Source organism: Pararge aegeria, chromosome 4, assembly GCF_905163445.1.
Source record: "Pararge aegeria chromosome 4, ilParAegt1.1, whole genome shotgun sequence".
NCBI classification, from domain to species: Eukaryota; Metazoa; Arthropoda; class Insecta; order Lepidoptera; family Nymphalidae; genus Pararge; species Pararge aegeria.
The window spans coordinates 12,452,153-12,475,969 of NC_053183.1; the positions used below are offsets into that span (position 1 = coordinate 12,452,153).

At 36.8% G+C, this 23,817-nt stretch overlaps 2 protein-coding genes across 7 annotated transcripts in view; one reads left to right on the top strand and one right to left on the bottom strand.

Annotated features, from left to right (window-relative positions):
- Nucleotides 1-636: 636 nt before the first annotated feature.
- LOC120623532 lies at nucleotides 637-10,310 on the top strand. The gene is made up of 16 exons (XM_039889585.1): nucleotides 637-746; nucleotides 815-989; nucleotides 1,513-1,644; nucleotides 1,770-1,896; nucleotides 2,693-2,762; nucleotides 2,846-2,970; nucleotides 3,045-3,161; nucleotides 3,857-3,986; nucleotides 4,183-4,329; nucleotides 4,573-4,663; nucleotides 5,039-5,194; nucleotides 6,140-6,203; nucleotides 6,977-7,081; nucleotides 7,672-7,744; nucleotides 8,557-8,757; nucleotides 9,212-10,310. Exons 1-16 carry the CDS (start codon nucleotides 693-695, stop codon nucleotides 9,374-9,376), a joined length of 1,932 nt encoding a protein of 643 aa, XP_039745519.1. The 5' UTR covers nucleotides 637-692; the 3' UTR covers nucleotides 9,377-10,310.
- Nucleotides 10,305-23,817, bottom strand: part of LOC120623509 (protein ECT2) — a 43,915-nt gene continuing 30,402 nt past the window's right edge. For 4 of the 6 annotated variants that reach the window (XM_039889560.1, XM_039889555.1, XM_039889557.1 and 1 more), the window contains 10 exons: nucleotides 23,274-23,444; nucleotides 21,090-21,205; nucleotides 20,815-20,975; nucleotides 20,333-20,473; nucleotides 19,177-19,306; nucleotides 18,421-18,575; nucleotides 17,637-17,747; nucleotides 16,251-16,346; nucleotides 14,908-15,054; nucleotides 10,305-13,280 (listed from right to left, as the gene is read on the bottom strand). In XM_039889560.1, the coding sequence (XP_039745494.1) occupies nucleotides 13,161-13,280; nucleotides 14,908-15,054; nucleotides 16,251-16,346; nucleotides 17,637-17,747; nucleotides 18,421-18,575; nucleotides 19,177-19,306; nucleotides 20,333-20,473; nucleotides 20,815-20,975; nucleotides 21,090-21,205; nucleotides 23,274-23,444 (1,348 nt within the window). In that variant the 3' untranslated portion in view covers nucleotides 10,305-13,160. The remainder of the gene's footprint in view (nucleotides 13,281-14,907; nucleotides 15,055-16,250; nucleotides 16,347-17,636; nucleotides 17,748-18,420; nucleotides 18,576-19,176; nucleotides 19,307-20,332; nucleotides 20,474-20,814; nucleotides 20,976-21,089; nucleotides 21,206-23,273; nucleotides 23,445-23,817) is intronic. The other 2 variants (XM_039889556.1, XM_039889559.1) reach the window with 2 other exon arrangements.

Here is a 23,817-nt window from a genome sequence, read left to right on the forward strand (position 1 = left end):
TCACGCATACGTGATAGAGTGTAATTAAATTAGATTTGGAATAATTACCATGTGACACAGAATTGTATTTTTCTATTTTGAAGTAATAATAAACGTAAAAAAGATGAAAATGTTTATATGTTTATCAAAAAAGTTCATCTTTGAACTGACTATTCAGATGAATTATTTAGTGATACTTAACTTAAGTCAAATAATAACTTATTGTTGATAATACAAAATGTCGTTGTTAATAATTGTAATTGTCGTTAATAACAGTTAGTAATAATTAGTATAAGTTAAAATTTATATTTAAATTAAGGTGAAATAATAATTAAGGTGTAAATTTGTACAAATAAAATAAATTTTACCATTTATTGTGTTTTCTTTGTTTACAGCGTTTTCTTTAATCTTTGCAATCCCTAAGATTGTTTTTGTCGTAATCTACGCTATGTAGGCTCGAAAAAATATGTTATAATAGCTCAGATGCCCGGACCTATACGATAGTCACATATTGAATCTTTTGAAGAAAAACTTAAAAGACTAAAACTTTATTGCTCTTTTTATTTTAATAATCTGTTCCTTAATGACAATAATAGTCATACCATTAAAGTATGACGTGTCAATCTTTTCATTTTGAATTCCATCACTAAATTAGACTGAAATAAACAAGATGTTGAATTTTTCTACTTAAACTTTAAAGTATATTGTAAATTATGGAAAGTACAAAATCACATGATACAATATTTGCGTTTCAAAACAGAGATACTGTAAGTTAGTAGTTGAACGGTGTGTTGGATAAAAAAAATGTATAGAGAATTAAACGTTTGTGCTACAGCAAAGCCAATGGTCAGAGGTATGGTCAACTACTCACATTCCTGCGTTGGATAATGCTTCTGGAGGTGCAAAAGGTCCTGATGGCCGCCGCAAACTGCGACTGGGTTCGCTTGCCCTCGGGGCTTTTCTTACTATGCATTGTCGAGTTTCTGCATCAGCGCTTACAGGCGGATTTTGTACGTCACACATTTGTTAACTATTCATCGTTTATATTATCTGTTCCATAAAAATACCTAAGTGTCTAACCGTTTTGGATGCAAAACGGTTAGATACTTAGGTATTTTTTAATAGGATTAGGACAGGACATAACTGCAGAACCGAGCTTAATAACATCGGTTCTGCAGTTATGTCGAGCATAAGAAACAAATAGACACTCGCATTAATTATAGTATTAGCATAAGCTAGATGATGCTTAGGTGGAAATTTTGGTCTGTACTTCGATAATTTCACCAGGTAAAAGCCTCTAATAAAAGCTACCTGCAAAGTTTTAATAAGATCAATGCGGTCTAGCTGTTGGATACCAATGATAAATACCAATAGAGCCAAATAACAGTAACATTTAAGCATCCATGAAAATGTAACAAATTTTTACTTTCTTTTATGTATTGTATTCCTTAATAATATTGTATAAATACGGATCTTATTTTAATAAGGAGTTATGGTTTTTGTTCTATGCTTATGTTAAACGTTATTTATTAGTTGTTTTCATGTTGTTTCTTATCTTGGCAACGGTGGTGCTTGCAAATCCATTGCGTCATTTCGAAGTGTACCTTGGCCAGTGGAGTATCAGCGGACCGGGTCGTGCTTTCCGCATTCTACCAATGTTTGAAGGTAAAAATGTTATTATGTAATCACTAAATGGTTCTTTGCTGAAATATTAACTTTGAGGCTGTTTTGTTTAATGAATGGGTTAAATGACTGTATTTAACCGTATCCTTTTATTTCTATTTCAACAGGTATCGGTATAGCAATATGTATCAATGCATTAGTGCGCGCGATTGTTTGCTGTACGATAGCAGCTATAACTGCCATCTACGTGACGCATTCCGTTGCTGATTCGAAATTACCAATTACTTATTGCAGGTAATTTTAACCCCTGCAGCAAAAGCATCGGGGTGTTAGAAGTTTAATGTGCGTGTGAGTGTGTGAGGTGGGTGTGTATGTGTGTGGGGTGGGTGTTTGTGTGTGTGTGGGGTGGGTGTTTGTATGTTTGTGGGGCGGGTGTTTGTATGTGTGAGGGGTGGTTGTGTGTATGTCTGTGGCATCGTAATAATTAAAATTGGTTTTCCTTTCCTTTTAAAACTTTGCAAAAAGTAGTATTGTAAAAGCTTAAGTGTGTTTATTGGTTTGTCCTTTCTTGACACCCTAACCAAGCAACACATTGATTTTTCTCAAAGAGTACAAGTTAAAAGGACGGAGAGTAACACAGGCTTTTTATATCTCAGGGGTAAAAACGGTCACCTGGCATTTTTAAGGCTTCTCCACGCGTTTGGTTTCTTTAAAACTTTTATTTCTACGTACTCGAAACTTATATTTAACTTGGTTAGGTTTATTTAATCATTCAAATTCATTTTAAATCAGTTATCAACAATTTTCATTATTTCACTGAGCCGAAGGAAGACCTTTAGTTTGGTTAAACTCCGTCATGTATGGGCTATGGCACCATCGTGACAATATTCTAAATCCAATATAAAGTAATTGATTGATTTGGGTAACAATATAAAATGAGAGGATTTCTGTAGATTAATATAAAAAGCTGGTTTTCGAAATAATTTTACTACAGTTAGGTACAAGTATAAAATGTCCCATACTTATTTTGTTTCCTATGACTTGGGCTGAAGATTAATAGTGATTTTGAACTTTGTTTGCCAAATTCCAGGGATTTCAACCTAAAGCCATATGATCCAATCCTGAAAGAAATTAAGATTTTAATGCTGAAGGAAAGAAAGGTAAGAAAATAAAGTATAAACTATCGATATAGGAAGATATATTTGTATACAAGCTAACATGGTTTACTATTGTTCCGTTTTAGTCGAGATTTTCCTTAGCGACCGGAGAATTCGCAAAAAATGAAAACGTTATAGAACACGTCACAGTCGGTACACGCGATTTTGCATGGAGGAACGCAAGTCATACAAAACTTCAAAATAGAAAAAGGTAATTTTTTATTTACTTGGTTGAAAATAAATAAATAAAATTCATATCTATCTAACTATATTATATACTTTTAGGCCGCAACAAAACAAAACAACACCAGGCGGTTCTTGCAAAAAAATAGAAGTATGCAACGAAAACTACACTATAGGATATCCTATTCTTTGCAGCACTCCAGCATATAATTTTTTTTAGTAAGTAATTTGTCTCGGGTGTTACGTCACCTTGAGTTGGGAGGTATATTACATGGGATGAAATTAATTTAAATTCATTTCAATCCAAAACTAGATAAGCAATGCATTTCAGCATTGTCAACCTAATATAAAAAAAACACCTTCAGTTATTCATAAGACGCAGAGCTGGATCTAGGGCTAGGCCTAGCCGGGTTAGCTGGCAGCACAATACCTATATCAACTCTCGGAGCACTGGCGCACTAGTGGAAATAATGTCTAAATAATATACTTATGTGTAATAATAAATTTCTCCTTTTCCATGTCCCAGTGATTTAGCAGGTGGGCACGTAATTATATCCCTTGTCAAGGGATAAAATCAGGGGATATGATTTTTATCTCTTGCCCGTGCTAGCCCTGCTGAAGTGTTAGAAAACCTGTTTTTGTAACCGGTAGTATCTATGAGTTATGACGCGTTGTACAAACGATTAGAATTTATTCGTTTTAAAATCCCGTATAAGTAGATAAAACGATACAAGCATATTTGTTTGGTTTGTTTTTTTTTTCAACCTCAATCTCAAATGGGTGAAAGATCGCAATGCCAAGTTTTGCCTCGGCTTGGTAAAATCGTACACTGATAATTCGTTTTTTACCATTATATACGAGTACTATCATGCCCTATATATTATTATTATAATATTTACCATATATTATTTCAGCGTGGAAGTGGTTTTGTTTCGTGAAGACTATAACTTCGGTCAGTTCAATATGCCGTTGGTGTTATCTATAATCATAATTTGGGTTGTCCTGTGGTTATTGCTGGTTGCAGAACGTCTGAATCATGGCAAGGTATTTTTAATCAATGTATTTAAGTAAATCAAGCGTTTAGTAGGTAGTATTGTAGGTACCTATTTAATTTCCCTTTATCGACCGATTGCCACTCATCGATTATAACAAGTCTACTTTTATCTGCCTAGGACTGTACCTATGTCGCTATCAAGCTTTTAATTTGGAATCAAAAAACTAAACAAATTTTGTTTTGCAGCTTATTTGGAATAATATGTCTTCGTGCCTTGTAGTCATACCCTGGATATGGGCGGTGTTGCTGCTGATCTCTGCAATTATTAACCTTGCTTCTATGCCCGAAGCTTTGCGAAATGTCTTTAGAATTGGTGCTAAAGAAATTCTTGCGGTACGTATAACTTAATCATATACCAAAACCGGATACCGCACTGAGTAGTGCCCTGCTGACTGCAATGTCGCGTGACACTTTGAGAAAGTTTTGCCAACTTTGGTTTCTAGGTTCGCTTTGGTCTGTGTACCCGTCCTAACTTATAGTGACGTTAGATAGGTATGGGCATGCGATGGAGATACTCCTGCTCTTCCACCAAATTATGATTAAAGATTATTAATTTCTGTTTAATTTAAACTTTAGGGAATGGCGGACGCATTAGAGGTAGCCCTCTATATACATTCAGCGAGTGTTGGAACAGAGATAATTCATGGAAAAGGACTAAATCATTACGGTTAATATTTTTAAACCGCTTCTATAGAGTTTTATATGTATTATAGCTTTCTTCAAGATAATAACGTACCAAAAAGGTTTCTGATTTTTTGTTTATATATAGTACCTACAGACTAGCGCTGGATCGTAATCACAATCAGGTCTAATGTCTCGTGTCAAATCCTGTGGGAACCGTTTATTCCGGGATAAAAAGTAGCTTATGTTACTCTGTATTCTTTTAACTACCTCTTTGAAAAAAAAAAATTAGTTGCTAACTTAGGGCGTAAAAGAGGGACAAACAAATTAGTAAGGAATTAAAGTTTCGACAACGCTGAAATAACTTATTGTCAACTCCTTTACAACCAAATGTATTGGCAAACAATTATTTTGGTCCTAGCATCTGGGCACATTGACCCGGTCTTCGGCGCAGAGAACGTGTGGCACAGCGGATTGTTGCTTCTGATGACCGCGTTGCACGCAACTGGTGCTGCGACCTGCGCCGTAGTCGACTGCATCCAACCCAACACGAGGAAACTGTATGATCTGAATGAGAGTAAGACGATTTTATAAAGCTTGGGTACAGTTCACTTTACAATGCACATAACTGATTGCAAGAGGTTGACATAACTGTGCGTCATGCAGACAATAACTTCTGAGAATGTTCCGGTGTCGGAACGAAACATGTGCGTACAGAGAGCGTATTTTGTAAGACATGTACCTATGTGCGAATGAATCAATACACTTTTATTGTTCAATACAGAGAATATATACAGAAATACAAATAGAATAGAGCATTACGGTATAAGGTACAATTTGGCGGTCTTATCGCTATATAGCGATCCCTTCCAGACTTAAGCGTAAGAGAAAATGCTATATGTACTTGATAGGTGGTACAACACATTATAACTGATATAAGTATGATGTTATGATATAGTTACATAAACATAAAATAAACAAATAAAATGGAACATATTAAACAACCTAAAATTATACATACAAAAATATAAAATATACCTATACAAATATACATACTAATACACTGCTATAAATTCATAATAGAAAAAATAATAATTAAATATATAAATAAAAATAAAAGAAATATTTAGACAAATATAAAATTATTTATTCCATTTCAGTAATTTTTATATTTGTCTGATTGTCACGGATTATAGCAAAAAGCTGTACGTAGGCACATTTATTGCCATAAATTTGTGGAAAGTAATGCCTGCTCCTACACAATGATTACTATTACTAGAGTATAACTGCATCTTGGATTTTTCTGTTTAAAAATCTCAGTAGCAGTTTTCTGTTAAGGCGGTGTCCACCCTTGGAGAGCATTTTAAATCAGCCTTAGGACTTTACTTACAGGCTAATGGTAATAGGGATGATTGCAATGGTTGCCTACCATCTTCGTAGATCCCGATTAGTTAACACAGTAAGATGAATAAAATTGGATGGAAACATATTAATATTTCTAATATCAACACATTGTTTTCAGGCACATTGTGGATAATTCCTATGTACTCCAAGTGTACATTGATCAATAATTATTCGCATTTCATGTAAGATTTTGACGTTGTTTTATTTTAAGTCGAGCATTTTATAGAAAGTTGTGAGGAGGCCCTACCCGCAGGCCACAACCCGGTCCGTTCTATAAACCAAATGTAGCGTTACTGATACACAGTGGTAAAGGCACGAAGCGTTTACTATTTATTTGTTAATAAATTTCATGTAGGTACACAGTTGAGATAACAGTGCGGTTGTTGACTCATTGCGTCGGCCTCGGACATTTTATTTTTAAGATTCTCTTTAGTAATGGAATTGTATTTAATCTGATTTTTCGACTGATTTCAATGGATAGGTTAGGTTATACCAAATTACATAGGTACATTGAGTGCAATATTTGGAAGTTCGTTACTCTATGTCATGGACTGCAATTATAATGTGTTAAAACTTCACTTAACAACTTTTATATTTCACTATATTATTTTTGGTGTCAGCCCAGTGGATAGGACTTCGATTTCACTCTCGGGAGCCGGGTTCGAATCCCAGCACGCACCTTTAAATTTTTTAACTTATGTGCGTTTTTTACAATTAAAATATCACTTGCTTTAACGGTGAAGAAAAAACATCGCGAGGAAACTTGCATGCCTGAGAGTTCTCCATAATGTTCTATGTTCAAAGGTGTGTAGAGTCCACCATTCCACACTGGGCCAGCGTGGTAGACTATACCCCATTTTACTCCCACCATTTTATTCCCATTGTGGGTGGAGATCCGTGCCCTGTATTGAGCCGGTAATGGGTTGATATGATGATGATGATGATATTATTTCAGGTCGGTACTCATATTCAGCGGACTCACGTTTTCCTACATGACCGTCGCGTTTGCTCTGGTTAAGACATCGTTACATACTATATTCGAATATAAAGTTCAATTAGTGTAAGTGTTAAACCTCATATCTGGTAACATAATCGTTAGCCTTAATATACAGTTATTCTAAAGCTTGGCTATATTTTAACAATCGGTTGAACTTTTCAAAATATATTTAAATATATAAATATTTTTAAAGCTTTGTTGTGTATAATAGTGCGTCTTAGTACTCTCAGGTTTATGTTGCGTTATCATGTCAGTCCTCTACAAAAATCAACAAATCTACGCTAACGCCCATCATGCTACTTTCCTCTACACGAAAACTTGCATAAAGGACATACAAGATTACTAAAATATGCATAGTTACGTTTTCATAGTGTTGATGTTTGACTCTCCGCCATACTTAGATCACCATGACATCGTAGATCTTATGTCCGATAAAAGATTCTGTAGCTTGCAGTAGCTCGCGCGAACTTGATAATCGTGATATCGTCCAAAGCAAAACAGTAATGTCGACAACATTACAGTTTTGCTTTGGTTAGGCATCTATCCGTTGTTCTTGTCCATACGTATAGAAAAAATCATTATGTACCTATTACCAGTATTTAAATACCAACCTTTGAAACAAAGTAATTTTACTAACATAATTCAAATATTAGGTTCGCAGAACAAATTGTGGTAGCCGGCATTATACTTAGCTGCATGGGATTGAGCCTTCTATTTGCCACTACTGTAAGTTTATAATTAATCGGTTTCATCGTGTTAATTTTTTCTTATTAACGATAGGCGCCAACGCTTGACGACAATCATGGGCGTTAGAAAGCAATGATGAGGTTTAGGTTGGAGCACGCTTGCCTAGAAAAAGCCTATTCCCTCCAGCCTTGAAGGTACCCAAATTATACGTGGCAGGAAACACGGTTGCCGGGAGGGCGTTCCACATCTTAGCGGTGCGTATCACGTGGATAAAAAACGTTTCATGCGTGTTGATGGAATATCAACCCCATAAGGATGCCACCGCTCACGGTGTCTCGCTGTTCTATGTGTACTTAAATACCATACCCAACCATATTACCCAAAGAATGAATAAAATACTATGGATTCATACGCGCCACGAATGTTGAAAAAGTCGCGTATCGTTTTTAAATTAGACCCCATTCATTACCTTTTCTAACAGTTGCTAACTATAGTCAAAGCAATTCCCTACTGGCGTTGTTAGATTCTGCGTTTTTAAGAAGACTACAATCAGAGTTGGCAGTTTGTCCTGTCCAAAATTAATAAATCACTGATCCATGCACTTACTTAGCCCCACGCCGGACTCCAGTTGAAAGCTTAAAATCAGGGTCAATTTGGGTTTATTAAAAATCTTTAAGCGCTTTGATGTTTAAAACAAAGCTTCCTTCGTGCAACCTCTCACAAGACGCATCTGTTTGATTCTTGATTTGTAATTGGTTGCACGCAGTACCGTCGTTTGACCTTCACTTAATAGTTAGTTTCAACTTTCGAGGAGAGTTGTACGAATTCTTGTCCGTTATAATTCAATGCAGGGTGGTGTAGCACTGCTAGAGAGCGTGGACGCGATAATGACGGGTGTGGCGATGCCTTTTGTCTGTCTGCTGGAACTTGTGGCTCTGATATACGTTTACCGGAGCGACGACTTCGTATCCGATATGAATCTAGCGACCGAAGAAAATGCATGCGCCTCAAGAATTGACACTCAGTGGCAGATGATACCTGCCATAACATTGGTAAGAACGATTAATTTCATAGTAACACTACAGCTGAAGGATGACCACTGCTGGACATAAGGCTTTTGTAAGGAGTTCGACAACACACTATCCTGGGCCGCTTGGATTCAGCGGCTCCCAGCGATTAGCTTGATGTCATCTATCCAGGCCACCTCAATGAGGATCAACCAACGCTGCATTTAACGGCGCGGGGTCGCCATTCGAGCGTCATTCGGGGCTCTAATGTCCATCGGTTCTCCGAGCCATGTGCCTCGTCCATACAATATACATAGCAGATGCCTCGTCCATACAATAAACTTACATAGCTGAAGTTGCTATGTTGCGATTAATATATTTTGTAAAAAAAATAATAGTGTTTCATAATGCACCTTGGTACGGAAACCTTCATGTTGAAGTCCAACTGACACTAGATCGGTTTTTGTGGTGTGCAATGTTTTTACGTATTCATTTACAGCTCACACTCATTATGAAGCTGACGGTACTATGCAGCGCGGAGATGCCGAACTCGCTTATGTGGATCTCTACCATAGTGTTGGCGGCCGTAGTGCTCGCAGCGCCGATACGCGCTGTGCAGAATATTTACAGCTTCCTTCAAGCCAGACGCAATGCACAACGCTAACACATTTATAGGGTAGCAAGAAGAAGTAACAAGAACTTGAACTGCGAAAGCGAATTATGATTATTTTATTCTATGTATGGAATTTCCCAAACACGCATCGCGACTAAACCATGCGATTTTAGATAATTTTAATGGCGATCCTAGAATAGAATAGCATCAAAAATGCATAACAAAATATTAGTACGAATTTAATGTGCACGCGCATGAAATTTGTATCAAACCACAGATTTATTCACCGCGGTTTTTTCGCTGGGCGGGTTAGCTCTGTGTGAAATACACATACATTTGTCAGCATTGATTCTTATTTGGCACACACAAATTTAGCAGAGTGCTTTTCAAATCTGTGTGTGATGCGTGAGCATCGAGTTGTTGACTCCTAGCAAAAAAATATTGAAGTGTCTGCTTAATCTCACTCTCCACTACTATAATTACAGCAGAGTAGGCGTCGGGTAGTAACTCATGCTGCCGTTTGCTTGAACTTGCTAAATAGTATAAAAAACAGTGACATGCCGATGAGATCCAATTTAAAAAGGCAAAATGCGAATCGATACTAACATATAATTACCTTAATAATAATATTAACCTCTTTGCTCTTTGTAGAGCTTTTTCGCCAAGCTAAAGTGAATAGCAGATGTTTGAAAATAAATAACGTGCAAGATATTTTTTTAGTAAACTAAAGGCCCGAGCACGCAGAGTTGTGCATAACACATTGTAATCACATTGTGTAAAAATATATTAGGTTGTGAGTGATGATCTTACGTACTAACTTAGTGTAATAATGTCACTGTAGAAGAGTTCTGCATTGTAAAATGCTGCTGGTAAAGTGAATTGTAATCGTCTCAAATATTTCGATTAGTCAAATCATGTTAGCTATTGTGAGTTTCCCAATATAATTTAGATTCAGTATACAAAAATTAAAAAACCAATGATTGAAAATAAACGTTTATTCTTTCAATCATTTAAAATATTTATAAATATTATAGACCTTTGTACAATGTATTAACATGCGTACGCATGATATGAACGTCGGTGCGTGTCACAGCTTTTGAGCTTTTTTTTGGTAAAAGTTGATTAAGACAAATAATAAAACATTGTAACACGCACAGAAGCTAACAGGCGACGATTGCTCACCCGTGTTCGCAAACTAATGTTCACTGAATTAAACGTTCATAAGAAGCGACGAGGCAAATATTAGGAACGCTTAAAATCAATAGCAGACGGATATGGTAGTTCACCAGATACAACATTAACCTACGATGTCTAATTCCACCATTAAATTAAAATATCACAATATGTACATATTACTCAGGACTATTCAATAATATCAATATTAACTATGTGACACAAAGATTTAAATATCTGATTTAAATTATTCAAGATATTACACAGATCCCAAAAACTAGTTACGCGAATAGAGCCGCCAGAATAGTGGAGATGAGACCCTAACTATTAACTGTAAATGGAGATGAATGACTTAGGCTGCCAGGAGACACCGTCGTTATTTAGTATAAAATATTGTTTGGTTCGAAATACAGGTTCCATTGGTGTAAAATTACAACTTATAATATAATTAAAATATGTATCTGGTAATGTAATCGTATGTATATAAAAAAATTGCGAGCAAAAAGCACGAAAGCTTGAATGATTTACTTTTGCTTTTTGTGAATTGTTTATACTACAAACAACGACGGTGGCATTGGGCAGCCGACTTAAATTTACACAAATTTAATTTGGTTTATAGTTGCACAACTGATAGCACAATATCGTTTATTTTTATTAATCTACGTTAAAAGATTCAATCTTTAACACTCGAAGCTCCTTCGTTCTCACTTTTAAAATAATACTATGATGGTAGAAACAGATATCCAGCACCTTTAGTAGCGCTATTATCATTTGACTATCACTAACTTTTTATTTATTAGCCAGAGACGATCTCTTTGAATTACGATGACTATTAAAGTGGTTGTCAAATTACTCTTTTTGTATGAACGAAGTTGATGATCTGTTGCAAAAATTAATAAATAGGTGAGCGGTACACGCATTCTATAACATCAGGTGTCTGCAATGTGTTTCGCGGCCTAAACAAAATACACATTTGATTTAACTCAATACTAGAGACGCTGCATAGAGTTTAAAGCGAAAATTCTATTAGAACTTAATCGGCATTCCGAATGGCGGATATCAGTGGTGGGAATTTTAAATTTTCGTTGTTTAATTTAAATGGCGTGCGATCCATCAAAACAAGCGCGCATTCAGACAGTCTTATGTGTATTAATCGTACGCAAAATGGAAAGCTATTCAGTTTTGGATTGTATTGGATGCCTCGAAGTGGCCTTCGTTCAACTTGAAAGATGACGAATCCACGTGACGTTGCGGGTTGCAGGGTATCTTTTGTTTCTACCATCAACGGACTCCCCTTATCATGACAGTCAAGTCTCTTATTCGCTATGACACATAACTAACGATATCATATCATAGAGAATAAGGGTCCAGCTGCTGTATTCAGTAACTCTTCTGACGGTTTTGACAACCTTCTGTCATCATACTAAACTCCGGTTACGCATATAGCGCCGGTTGTATCCTCATCAAATCATCAACAAAATGTTATATGGATATGACAGATCAATTGTTATCCCACTGTCAGAAAACTTAAAGAATAGTGAGGAGTTCAGGATTACCATACAAAGGCACATTTCTTGTCTAACAAATTCACAACATCGGCCTGGCCTCGAACAATATATTACATTTAATTTGCCTTATCTCGTTTCGCACTGTCCACATCACTGGGTCCAACGAGAATATAAACTGGGTCACTAGGCAATAAACTTCTACATTAGGGTAAAATCGATAAAGTCATAATTCGAAGGTACAATCACAAATATCAATGTCATCCGATAAATAATAGTCCCAGAGATGCCCTTTTAACATTCCATAAAGATCAAACGCATAAAACAATTTGAACTAAACACGTGACAATATCTAATAAGTATCAGTTCAATACAGCTAACTTTATTTGGAATAAGCAGTTAGAAGATGATAATATTATTCTATGTATTAGAACCATACGGAATGAAACAGCTATCTCTTAATCTATACGAGTGGCCCGACGTTTCGGGCATAAAGGTACACTTGTAGTGGTTCGATAGAGGTAACACGATTAGATTAGCATCAGAACAGTCCATGAACACGATAAAACGGATCGCAGATTGACATGAGACTGATGAATTCAAGAATATGGGAGCGATTCTGATTACTCGATTCCTGTGGAATCACTCTCACATTCTTAAATTCAACAGTCTATAAAGGCATCTGCCCTCATTATTATTTAACATCTCTCAGTAATCTTGTTGGTCATTTCCAGCGCTCTGTTTATCACCGAACACGTTTCCTTATTTCGCTAGATATCTAGCTTAATTTATATGCAAAAATTCTCAAAAAAAAAAACGCCAATTTAACATGATTCCGAAAATAACAATCCGAAAACATACTGCTTTTCAATTTCACCAAACGACGCAACGTATAGATTCTGAAAATACAAAATACTACCATTTGATTTGACGCAAAAAGCATCGAGTTAATTCCTCGTATCTATAAGTGCTTCTTTATAAAAAAGAAAAGTGTTATTTTGGTCGATGACGTCATACGGGAACCATAGATGGACACTACTCGTGTCATGGATAGAACTGATGTCAAACGGAACGTGTTACCTCCGTCTCATAGCACAATGGTCGGCGGAGGCGGGTGACTAGGGCGGCGCGCGTCACAGGGTGCGCTGCGAGCGGCGTCAGAAACGGCGTAACGCGGCCGCCGCGCCCGCCGTCGCCTTGCGGGTGGGCTGAACTGACAGCGGCGCCACCAGCATCGACGCCCCCTCGCCGTTGCCGCCTGCACTCGCGCCCATTTCCTACAATATATAATTGGCCATTGTTCGAGAAGTTTCCTGAATACTTACTGACACTATAAGTCTAGTATCACCAATTAATAACTAAAGAGGACCTATTGCAACACCAAAAAATGCATGCCCATTCAAAGTATCAAGCCGACACTAAAATGGCGACGCATCTTATTGTAAAAAATTGTTTTTATAAAACGTATTATAGTCGCGTGCCGCAAGATGTAGATAGATATATAAAAAATGAAAATTGTTGATATTGGAAAAGAGCAACTGCTGAGTTTCTTGCCGGCTTCTTCTCGGTAGAATCTGCCTTTCGAACCGGCGGTGGAGTCACTACACACAGACAGACTTGACGTTTCAATGTATATTAGGCCTACTTGAAATAAATGAATTTTGATAGATAAAGTCTTTATTGCACAAATTAAAAATGAATAAAAGAAATAACAAAAACAATAAAAATATATTGTATATATAATGCGCAATCTTATCGCTTTAAGCGATCACCTCCAGACAACCCTTTATGGTAGAGAATTAAGTTAGGGAAAACGGGATAGGGCAACAGGTTAATGACAGGTGATAAAATAAAATATGTAAAAATGGTATTTTCTCGAAATCCAGTGCCAGTCAACGAATCTTCATAAAAACGGTTGAACAATATAGTAATAAAATATTGTTTGCTATATATATTGATAAAAAACACGTTACATGTTTATAAAAACAAAATCAAAAGATTCATTGACTGGCCCTGGATTCTATATATATTCTGGTATAAATCTTACGGCACTCTATACTAAAAATATAACATTCAACATTTTGCTCAAAAGTGAAAAATTTAAAAAAAAAAAACACACATATTTACTCTGGAAACCCCTTTAATGGCCAGTCGGCACGCTCAAGCTACATGACTATAGTAACTTAACGCCGTCCTTAAATTTTTACATACTTATCACAATACTTCAATTACGTCATTACATCCCAGAAGAGACCACAAAATTAGAGATGGCGTGATAACAGGTGTTTTAATTGAGGTGACCCCGCCTAAAACACGGGACGGACGGGCGTTGAGTTTCGAAAGTCGTTCGACCTAATTCATGTGAGGTGAGCTACTAACTTTATAGTACCACTTAATGTTCAAGAAAATCTCGAGTAAGCTAAAGATTTATTCATAAAACTTATAACTTAACTATTTACTAAAGTAAAGATCATCATAATCCAACGATATCTAAAGATTCCCACAAATCTTATGGAATTAATCACTTTGAGAAGAATGAAAAGTGGGTGGTTTTATGAAATAAATACGCTACAAGTTCGTGCGGTGTTTCTAAATTTTGAGTGTGTGGTGTGATACTGGTACATTTACGTGTACTCAAATAGTACGTAAATATAAATTAATAACGCCAAATTAAAGCATCTGTGTCAAAGGTCTAACCGTTGCACTTTAGTTGTTAGCAATATCAGTATTCCGCTTTTAACATAGCTCATTAGACATAAGTGCAACCTTTTGCTATATAACATTTTGTATATAAAAACAACTTACATATCCTGAAACACCTGCCTATACCTGCCAATGTTATTGTTAATAGTTATTTGAAGCAATCTCAGTCATAACAAACTCAGAGGAGATTATTACACTTACATTAATATTATTGCAGCTGGCGAGCCTCATTTGAGCGAGCTGCGATGCGGGCGTTAGATTTGAAGTCGAACCGAAAGGCGAGATCATTGAGGACATCGCTCTTTTCAGCTTTGAAGGTGTTTTGTTGAACGAAAGTGCACGTCCCACCTGTATGCGATTTTTAAACTATTATATTACATACACAATCCAGATCGTACAATACTTTGAACGCATGATTAACAGAAACCAGAATACAAGCAATAGTTTGTGAAAAATATTTACAGTTAAACTACATTAGTATGGTTTGAACATTGGACTATCCCAAAACCTTAATGAAGATATCAGAATATAAACATAATTTGTTATATAAAACATCACCAGCGTCCAACACCACATTTTATGATAATATTATTCGTTTAGTACAGTATACGGGTTTAGAAAATGCATTATGTCTTATCGTTTTAAAAATAAATATCGATAGAATTATTTTAAATGAATAAAATTAGTAAGCAACTACAATCTACTCGGACCAATCCCCAATAAGAAGTAATGGAACATTCAAATTGTGGCGCAGAAACACAACTGTAGGTATGGCACGCTCACAAACAGTTAATACAAATGATCCTAAGCAAAGCATTAAATCTGTATGATTCACGTTCGTAGGTGTGATATGGGTTCATTCAATTGTTAGAAAGCAATTAAATACACCAACTACTGCACGCTGTTTCCTGTGGGTTTCAAAAACTATCCAGGTCTTATAACAATAAAAAACACATTTACGTAAGAGGTGCTTTTCACAATTCGAGCTTTTCTACTACGCAAAAAATAAAACTCGCATCAAACCAAAAAGTGCATAACATAATTAATGTGTAATTTTGATTAAATAAAATCTTTAATACACTAGCGAAATTCTACCGAGCTTCGATGTAGCTTAGTTAATACACTATAGAAATCTATAGAAATCTTTGCAAAAAATTTAAAGTCTTTTAATACTTTTCGATTTTTGAGAACACTAACACGGAAGCTGTATTTTTCAAACACATAACATACATAATTCTTCTTCTTTTGAAATATTATTTACGGACATACAATCAATGACGTGGACAATTGCAATGAAAGGACGGACAGTGTGACAACATAATGAAACGGTCCCTATTCAGTAACTTTTCTGTCAGTTACTCCATAGCAAACTTTCGATTCGCTGTGAGATTATGCGTTCCGTAAGAAGACGCTCGTTTGGTAACTCGTTTAAAAAGAGACTGAATCGGGCAGCAGAACATAACAGGGTCAGGAAGCGGCGTGACAATGATCGTAAGTGGCATGATGATGGTTTCCGCGTTTTGTGCTTGTGTGGAGCGTCAGACCTGTGCGAGTAAGTGAGCGCGCAATACCCATGTGTCAAGGAGGATGGCTCCAGGGTCGGTGCGCAGCCAGCCGCCCAGCCCCGCAAGCGCCTCCAGCTACAACACACCCGCCCATAGTACACTACGCTTAGCCTTACTTCACTCGTTCGAGTTTCGCATACCTTCCTTAGCACAACTAAAGCCCTAAGCGCGTCCCAACACGCAGGAGACGCTGATATGATCTGGATAAGCTACAACTTAGTCTCTTGAGAGGCAGACATTTTCCTCCTCCGCGACTGTTTATGTACATGCTCCAGAATACCAGGGTAGGCATAAAGCTGACAGGTATTCAAGGTATCTTCTCCAATCAGAGTCATAAACTTTGCTTCAGTGCTTGTATATACAACGCTCACCACTGTAAGCTGACACTTCTGCATAACACTAAGAAATTTTGGAATAATGATGCACAAATGAGGGAGGTTTAGCTAATACTAAACTGAACTGCATCCTTCGTGCCAGCGAAGCTTAGATTTAAGCGCTGCTGTTTCTACCGATCCAAGTCGGTAATGAATCTACCACCGTTTCGGGGCCCTATTTGCCCTAGAAGGTCCAGTTAAAAGCTAGTTTCTCCAATTAAGTACTGAACCTCCCATCATTTTCTTATATTTATTTATAGACACTGCATTGAAGGTAAATGATGGATTCTGATTTCCAATTAATTACTGAACCTCCCATCATTTTCTTATATTTATTTATAGACACTGCATTGAAGGTAAATGATGGATTCTGATGTCTGGCGAAAACATCTAAAGGTATTATTTTCTGATTTCATGCCTTAGTTACGCTGACCAAATTTTAAGTTTTTGTTGTCATTGACTGAAATTGTTATTCATTTGTTATTACTATTGATGCAAGCTAAGCTAGGTACACTTCTAATAACTAATTCATGCTCATTTTGAAGATAGAATATTGATAATTAAATATACATTATCTACAAAAATCATATATTTGTTAAAGAAAAATCCGAACACATGGTAATTCGAAACCTATTAACGTCCCATTTTAGTTCTCTTTCCTCACAGAAGAGAAGGGTTTTAAAGCCTCGATTCTCTACCTTTCAAACACGATGTAAGTTGCTCTCCGAGTCACAGCGTCACCAATTTCTAAGGTAATGTTAGGGCTCATATTGACTATTTCTTGACAGAAAAACCCTATCCAATGAGGACCCTGCGATCCGTAATAAAACATGCTAAATACTCTGTGCGTGAAAGTTGTTGGCTGTGCCTGAGGCATGTGCCGTTTATAAACTACTTGCACGCAGACTATTAACCAACGATGCAAGTAAAAGTTACAAAGACTATATACATAGAAAAATAAAAAAAAAGTGGCAAATGTTAATGTGCCTACCTTTATCCTAGTGCGTGCTGCGAACTTTGATACCTTGGAGAGTGTGCTGAGCGCGAGATCACTCGTGTCGATGTCGAGCTGATGCGAATCCAGGCACGCCAAGAACTTATCCTGTATACCACATTGACATTGAAATTTTAAAAAAAAAAATCTTATTCACTAAATGTGAGCCCTTGAATGCAACCTGGTGATGGAGTGGCGTGGTAGAGAACTTAAGTGTTAATGGTATGACAGGTATATTTAATTTATAATCGGTTTCTACGCATCATCGTATGTGGACGCTATATCGCTTGGCGGCATGTCTATCGATAAAAATACGGAATACGAACGGTCGTAGTTTCAGAATTAATTGTGCTATCTTTAGTACACACTCCTCAAGTCATATTATAAACGTAGCATAACGTCGGACCTACGTGATCAATTCAGAAATGAGGATATCCGTAGAAGAACCAGAATTACCGACATAGTTCAGCGAATTCAAAGCTGAAGTGAAAACGAGCGGGGCACATAGCTCGGAGAACCGATGGACGTTGGGCTTCTTAGGTGCTGGAATGGCGACCCCGCTTTTCCCTTTCGGCATTCGAAAAGTGCTGTGAGTTGAAGTTCGAACAAAAACAATGTATTATTATTCCGTCCTTATGCTACGTTTATAAAGTGGTTTTATGCTGAGTCGGTAGGGAAACCGGAATACATTTACTAGGGCTATTTAAATATGTACTACTATATTTTTTACTAGTATCATAGTCGTTGACTTTTGGTAAGAAGAAGTGATGATAGAACTCACAGCGTCAGGCTTGCAGACGGTGTTGGCCATTTGCCGGCAGAGCTGTCGCAGAAAGTGTGACTTGTCGACCGTTTCGTCGGTGATCATGAAAGAATACAGCTTTTCCTTAAGCTCTTGATTACTGCGGCACATTAGCGCAAACACGTTGTGGCAGTCTGCAAAAATATTTCATCTTATAAAATCTGTCCACCATCATGTAAAGCTACGCATATTAGTTATAACTCATAAAAAACGTGTGAGCCGTCACGGGACGCCTGGCAGATGTGAAGTAAGTTATTGCAGATATTGCATAATGAAAAGATAAAGCATCACAAACTTGTTCCACAGATTAAAAAAGTTTGTGGTAGTACTTCACCGGACGAGCTCTGTTACAAATAGCTCTACTACCACTAATGTATTGCTCTTAGAAGAAAATTAGTACAGTTTTTTGATGTGAAACATCTAAAGGTGGAGGGTAAACCTGATTGTAGGCGTGGCAACGCAGGCCGTGGCGACGCTTTACCACGCTATATGATTGAATTTTTGTATTTCGTATGAAACAATAAAAATTAATATTAATTTTGTAATAAAACAGTCATTTTGGTTGTATTTTCTTTTATTTGTGGAACAATTTTGTAATGCTGTATAATTTCATTATGTAATATCTGCAATAAATTACAGAAAACAATTTCGATGTTTCACATCTGCCAGGCGTTCCGTGACGGCTCACATGTTTTTTTTTAAGTGTACTTCTATCAAAGTTAGGTATTCGCTCACCTTCGGCCTCCCGAATATCGACGACGCACTTCACAGTGCTGAGCGGCATAAGGGAGATATGTCTGTAGGGCTTACTGGAGCCTATCCGCATGGTGCCTGTGCCGTTCGTTGGACTTTTACTGTTGAAAGCCTACAAAAATACATATCCCATATTTGGTAATACTACGAAGGTTTATCCCATAATTCTACAAAATACACATTTAAACATGTTTATAGTTAGCCCAAGAGTTATTAGTTTACATTATTTTGTCCAAATTATAATTTATATTAGTACTAGCTGTTGCCCGCGACTTCGTCTGCGTTTGATTTTGTTTTTAAAGTATTCAGTATCGCTTAGCCTTAAGTGAGTATTGTAGTATATATATATATATATACATATATAACATGTGACAAATAATTTGCAATAAAATAAAATTGCGACTATAATTAAAGATCTAAGATATCCTATCTCTTAAGTTGGACCAGACTGCTCACGGTGAGCCAATTTTATTTCAAATCGGTTAAGTAGTTTAGGAGTCCATCGCGGACAAACATCGTGACAGGAGATTTATATATATTAAGATAGAGAAAATAATAATTTTGGAAAACTTTAAAAGCAAAATATTAACTAAATAACATATTTATCATAATAACTGTTTGGGCTTTTCCGAGATAGATAAATTATTATATCATAGAGCTGTAGATTTTTTTATGTTTCAATGTATGAGGTCACTTGGCCAGCTCGGTGGACCACAGGGTATACTCTGTGGTCCCCTCTCATTATGGGAAGAGACTTGTGAGTTGTTATGGGTCGGTAGTGGGTTCATTATGATCATCAATTCAACCGATTGACCTCCACTGCTGGGCGTAGGTTCTTTGGAGAGAGTTTCACAATCTACGGACCTGGGCCGCTTATTTCCAGCGACTCCCAGCGACTAGCATTTTTTGTTTCCAGATGCGGGGTCTTCATTCCATCACCTTAGGACTCCAACGTGCCCCGCCCATTGCCACTTCTGAACTATGTCGGTAACTTTAGCTCTTCTACGGATCGGACGGACGAAGTAGAGAAACTCCTAGCATAGGTCTCTCCATCGGCCGCTTGAGTCTTCTAATGAGGAACATAGAAAGCAACCATGATGATGATAAAAATTATATGGCTTAAGGTACATAAACTAACCTTGGATCGTTTCTTGCACACTTCCATGGTATCGGTGAATAGAAATAACACGAGGTGGTCCCCCCGTCCGGAAAGCTCCTTCGAAAGCTCAACCACTTCGCATCGGGCCACGAATGAGCGATGCGACGATACGAGATGAGCCTGGTAACAATATACAATATAATTACATCATACACAATCGATAATTAAAAAAAAAAATTTTGTTTGGTTAGAGCTTGTTAGACCATTACCGAATCCGATCGGGTTCGAAACTAGGCATATACTGACCAAAATAGAGTATAAGCATAATAAGATCTACTCATAATAGCTATCTGTACCCTAAGTAGCGATCTGTACGCACCTAATCAATTTAAATTTCCACACTTCTTCAGAAAACGTTCCAGGAAATAATAAACATGAATACGGAATTTGCGAGTCTGAAACAAGTCACATTAGGTCCAGGTGTGTGCGTGTATGTGCATGTGTGCATATTATATACGCACCGGACACTGATCGATGTCGTTGTATATGTCGAACATCTGCAGTTGGCCCTCGGTCTTTCTCTTGTCTTCGTTAATGTGCGACATGACCTCGCGTAGCCCCGCTAGCGCCGAAACCAACGCCGCGTGATCTGGGTTACTTTTATGTGTGTGCTTTAAAATATCTACAAAAAGAAACATTAGAATACAAATTTAATGCGGCCTTATTTAAATTTCAATTTAACTTCAGTTTGTATCTTTTTAAAGTATGACATGAGTTAAATTTAATGCAAACTTACCATCCAATAACAGACTTATACTGGGTAATCGCTGCACTGGTCTTATTAAAAGTTCCTGTAAGCTTTGTCTACCACACTCGGGCTTGGTTTGGCAGATTTTCAGGAATGCATGAAATCTGAAACAATGAAATATATCACTTACTGGTGCAAGGTCGTGCCCTTAACATAAGAGGCTTTGGGGTCGATTCAGAAATCATTACAGATGCATCTTTGCGCCCCGGACCGGTTCGTGTGGCGCAGGCGCAGGCCGGCAATGCCGCGGGAAAGCACCAATTTGCCCAACAAGGCACTGCTGACGCGCGCGATTCGCACCCTTAACGACATACTAACTACACCACTATGGAATTCAGGGTGTAGCTCTGGACTTACTATCTACGCTATAGAATTCAGAAAGTGAACGTGAATGGAAAACGGTCTAATGGATCAGTTGTGAAAATAGGTGTCCCACAGGGGTCTATTAGACCTTTTCTGTTCCTTATTTACATTAATGACCTTACCTTGCCAAAGACAAACACGGGATAGTTCTGTTTGCCGATGATACATCACTGACTTTTAAAATAAATCGACGTGAATTAGCTTTTGACGACGTAAACAACTCTCTCGCTTAAGTGGTACAGTGGTTTAAAGCTAATAATTTGGTTCTTAACGGAAAAAAACCAAGTGTATAAAATTCACTTTACCTAATGTTAACACGTGAAAACCACTGTACTGCTTAATTCAGGAACTGAAATTGGAGGATACGACAGTTTTTCTAGGAATAACGTTAGATTCTAAACTTCAATGGGGCCCTCATGTAAATAATTTATTGAACAGGCTTAGTTCTGCTGCCTATGCGGTAAAGAAGATACGCCATATGACCGACGTAGAAACTGCTAGACTGGTATATTTTAGTTACTTTCACAGCATTATGTCATATGGAATTTTACTTTGGGGTAATGCTGCTGATATTAGCACTATTTTCGTGCAGCAGAAGAGGGCTGTCCGAAGGTGTTAAAATAATGAAAGGGTATAGTCAGTACATATGTGAAAATTTTATGTACGTTCATAAAAACATTTCTAAATTAAAGAAAAATTTGACTGCAATAATTTAAACATTAGAGGTAAGAATAAACTTACAGTGCAATATACTAGGTTACATAAAATTCATAATTCGTTTAAAGGAAATTGCATACAATTCTACAATAATCTATCCATTGACATCTTGGAGATGTCTCTTAAAAAGTTCAAAGTTTGTATTAAACGTAAGCTTATAGAAAAGTCCTTTTATTTTATTATAAAGGACTACGTAATCGATAATAAAGCTTGGGTGTGAATTATTGCCCTCACCAGGTTACTCTTCAAATAATTTTAAATGAAATTGTGAGATGGTGATAACAAAAAATAAAACAACCGGCTAAGTTTGTTGTGGGCTTCTTCTTCGTTCGGAACCCTTGTAGCTTTAGTTTTAAGTTTACGAATGTGTGTTATTTAAATAATATTAACAAATATAATATAATATATTATTGACTATATTTGGAATATTTTTGACTATTTTGACTTTGACATAGCTGAGAGAACGGATCTGGTTTGTTGTTCGCTAACTGCACTCACTAAGGTTGCTCTGTGGTGCATTTGTTATATTAATAATGTTTCGTATGTAAGTTAAATAAAATATTGTTTTAAAAGTCTGTTGATAGGTTCATCAGAATCTACGCTAGTGCATTAGGAAAAGTCCTGTAATACTAGTCGTAAGTTGAAAAAAAAAAGCTCAGTTTTCTATACTAAGCGAATATCAGGAGTGTCTATATGGTGTAATTTACAATTTCTTTAATATTTATACTCCATAGCAGTACACTAAAGAGATCTTCGACAACGCATGTTTGGTGTGCCGCAATTCCGCAAAGTAACAACCTCAATGACTTTACAGCATATCGCTGAGGCGATACTACTAACACCACAGATATCACTACCCAAATAAAAGATTTATTATTATTATATTATTACAATAAATAATTGTTAAGTTCTTAACAATGAATAATTGTCGCGGAGTAATTATAGACAATCAAGCTTAATTTTCATAATATATCGTGGATTTCCGCAAAGTAACGCCTGCTTCTATCCAATATTTTAGTTATCTTACAAAAATGATTGTGCAAAAATTATTGAGTTCCGATGAACAATACTATCGCTATTTTAGTTGTTCACCTTGGGTTCTCACGGTCGCACTGCTGCAGCATTTCCTTGGTGTTCTCGAAGAAGTTGACGAAGGGCGGGTAGGCCTTGACCATGTCAGGCGTGTAGTGCAACACCAGCCTTCCGATGCTCACCTCCTCGCTCCAATGCGCCTGCGCGTAGTGGAGCTCTTCCAGCATTCGTCTGCAGAACAAGAATTATTTCAATCAACTTATTTATTTATTTATTCATAAGACACATCAGCAATTAATTCATAAAAAAAAAAATGTGTTAGAATTACAAATTCTGTCTAGTGCCATTACAATAATCAATTATAGTAATTATAACTTAGAAACATTAGGAAATAAAATAGACGGCCGATTGGCGCATCTACTGCCCCCAACTCCACCAACCCCTCTGCTAAGCGTGGTGGTTAAGGGCAAACCCTTCCGTTAGAAGAAGTCTTTATTGTATTAGTATGTAAGATTTTGTTATTATTTTGATATATTGAATAACCTTAGTAGTTATTACGCAGCATATTGTACTTTTATTTGACCTATACCACAATTTAATCATC

What these genes read in the sequence shown, in the direction of transcription:
- LOC120623532 (XM_039889585.1), top strand. Translation starts at nt 693, where the DNA reads ATGGAAAGTACAAAATCACATGATACAATATTTGCGTTTCAAAACAGA. An exon ending in GAATATAAAGTTCAATTAGT is followed by an intron (nt 7,082 to 7,671) that starts GTAAGTGTTAAA and finishes TTCAAATATTAG; the next exon opens with GTTCGCAGAACAAATTGTGG. An exon ending in TGATACCTGCCATAACATTG is followed by an intron (nt 8,758 to 9,211) that starts GTAAGAACGATT and finishes ATTCATTTACAG; the next exon opens with CTCACACTCATTATGAAGCT.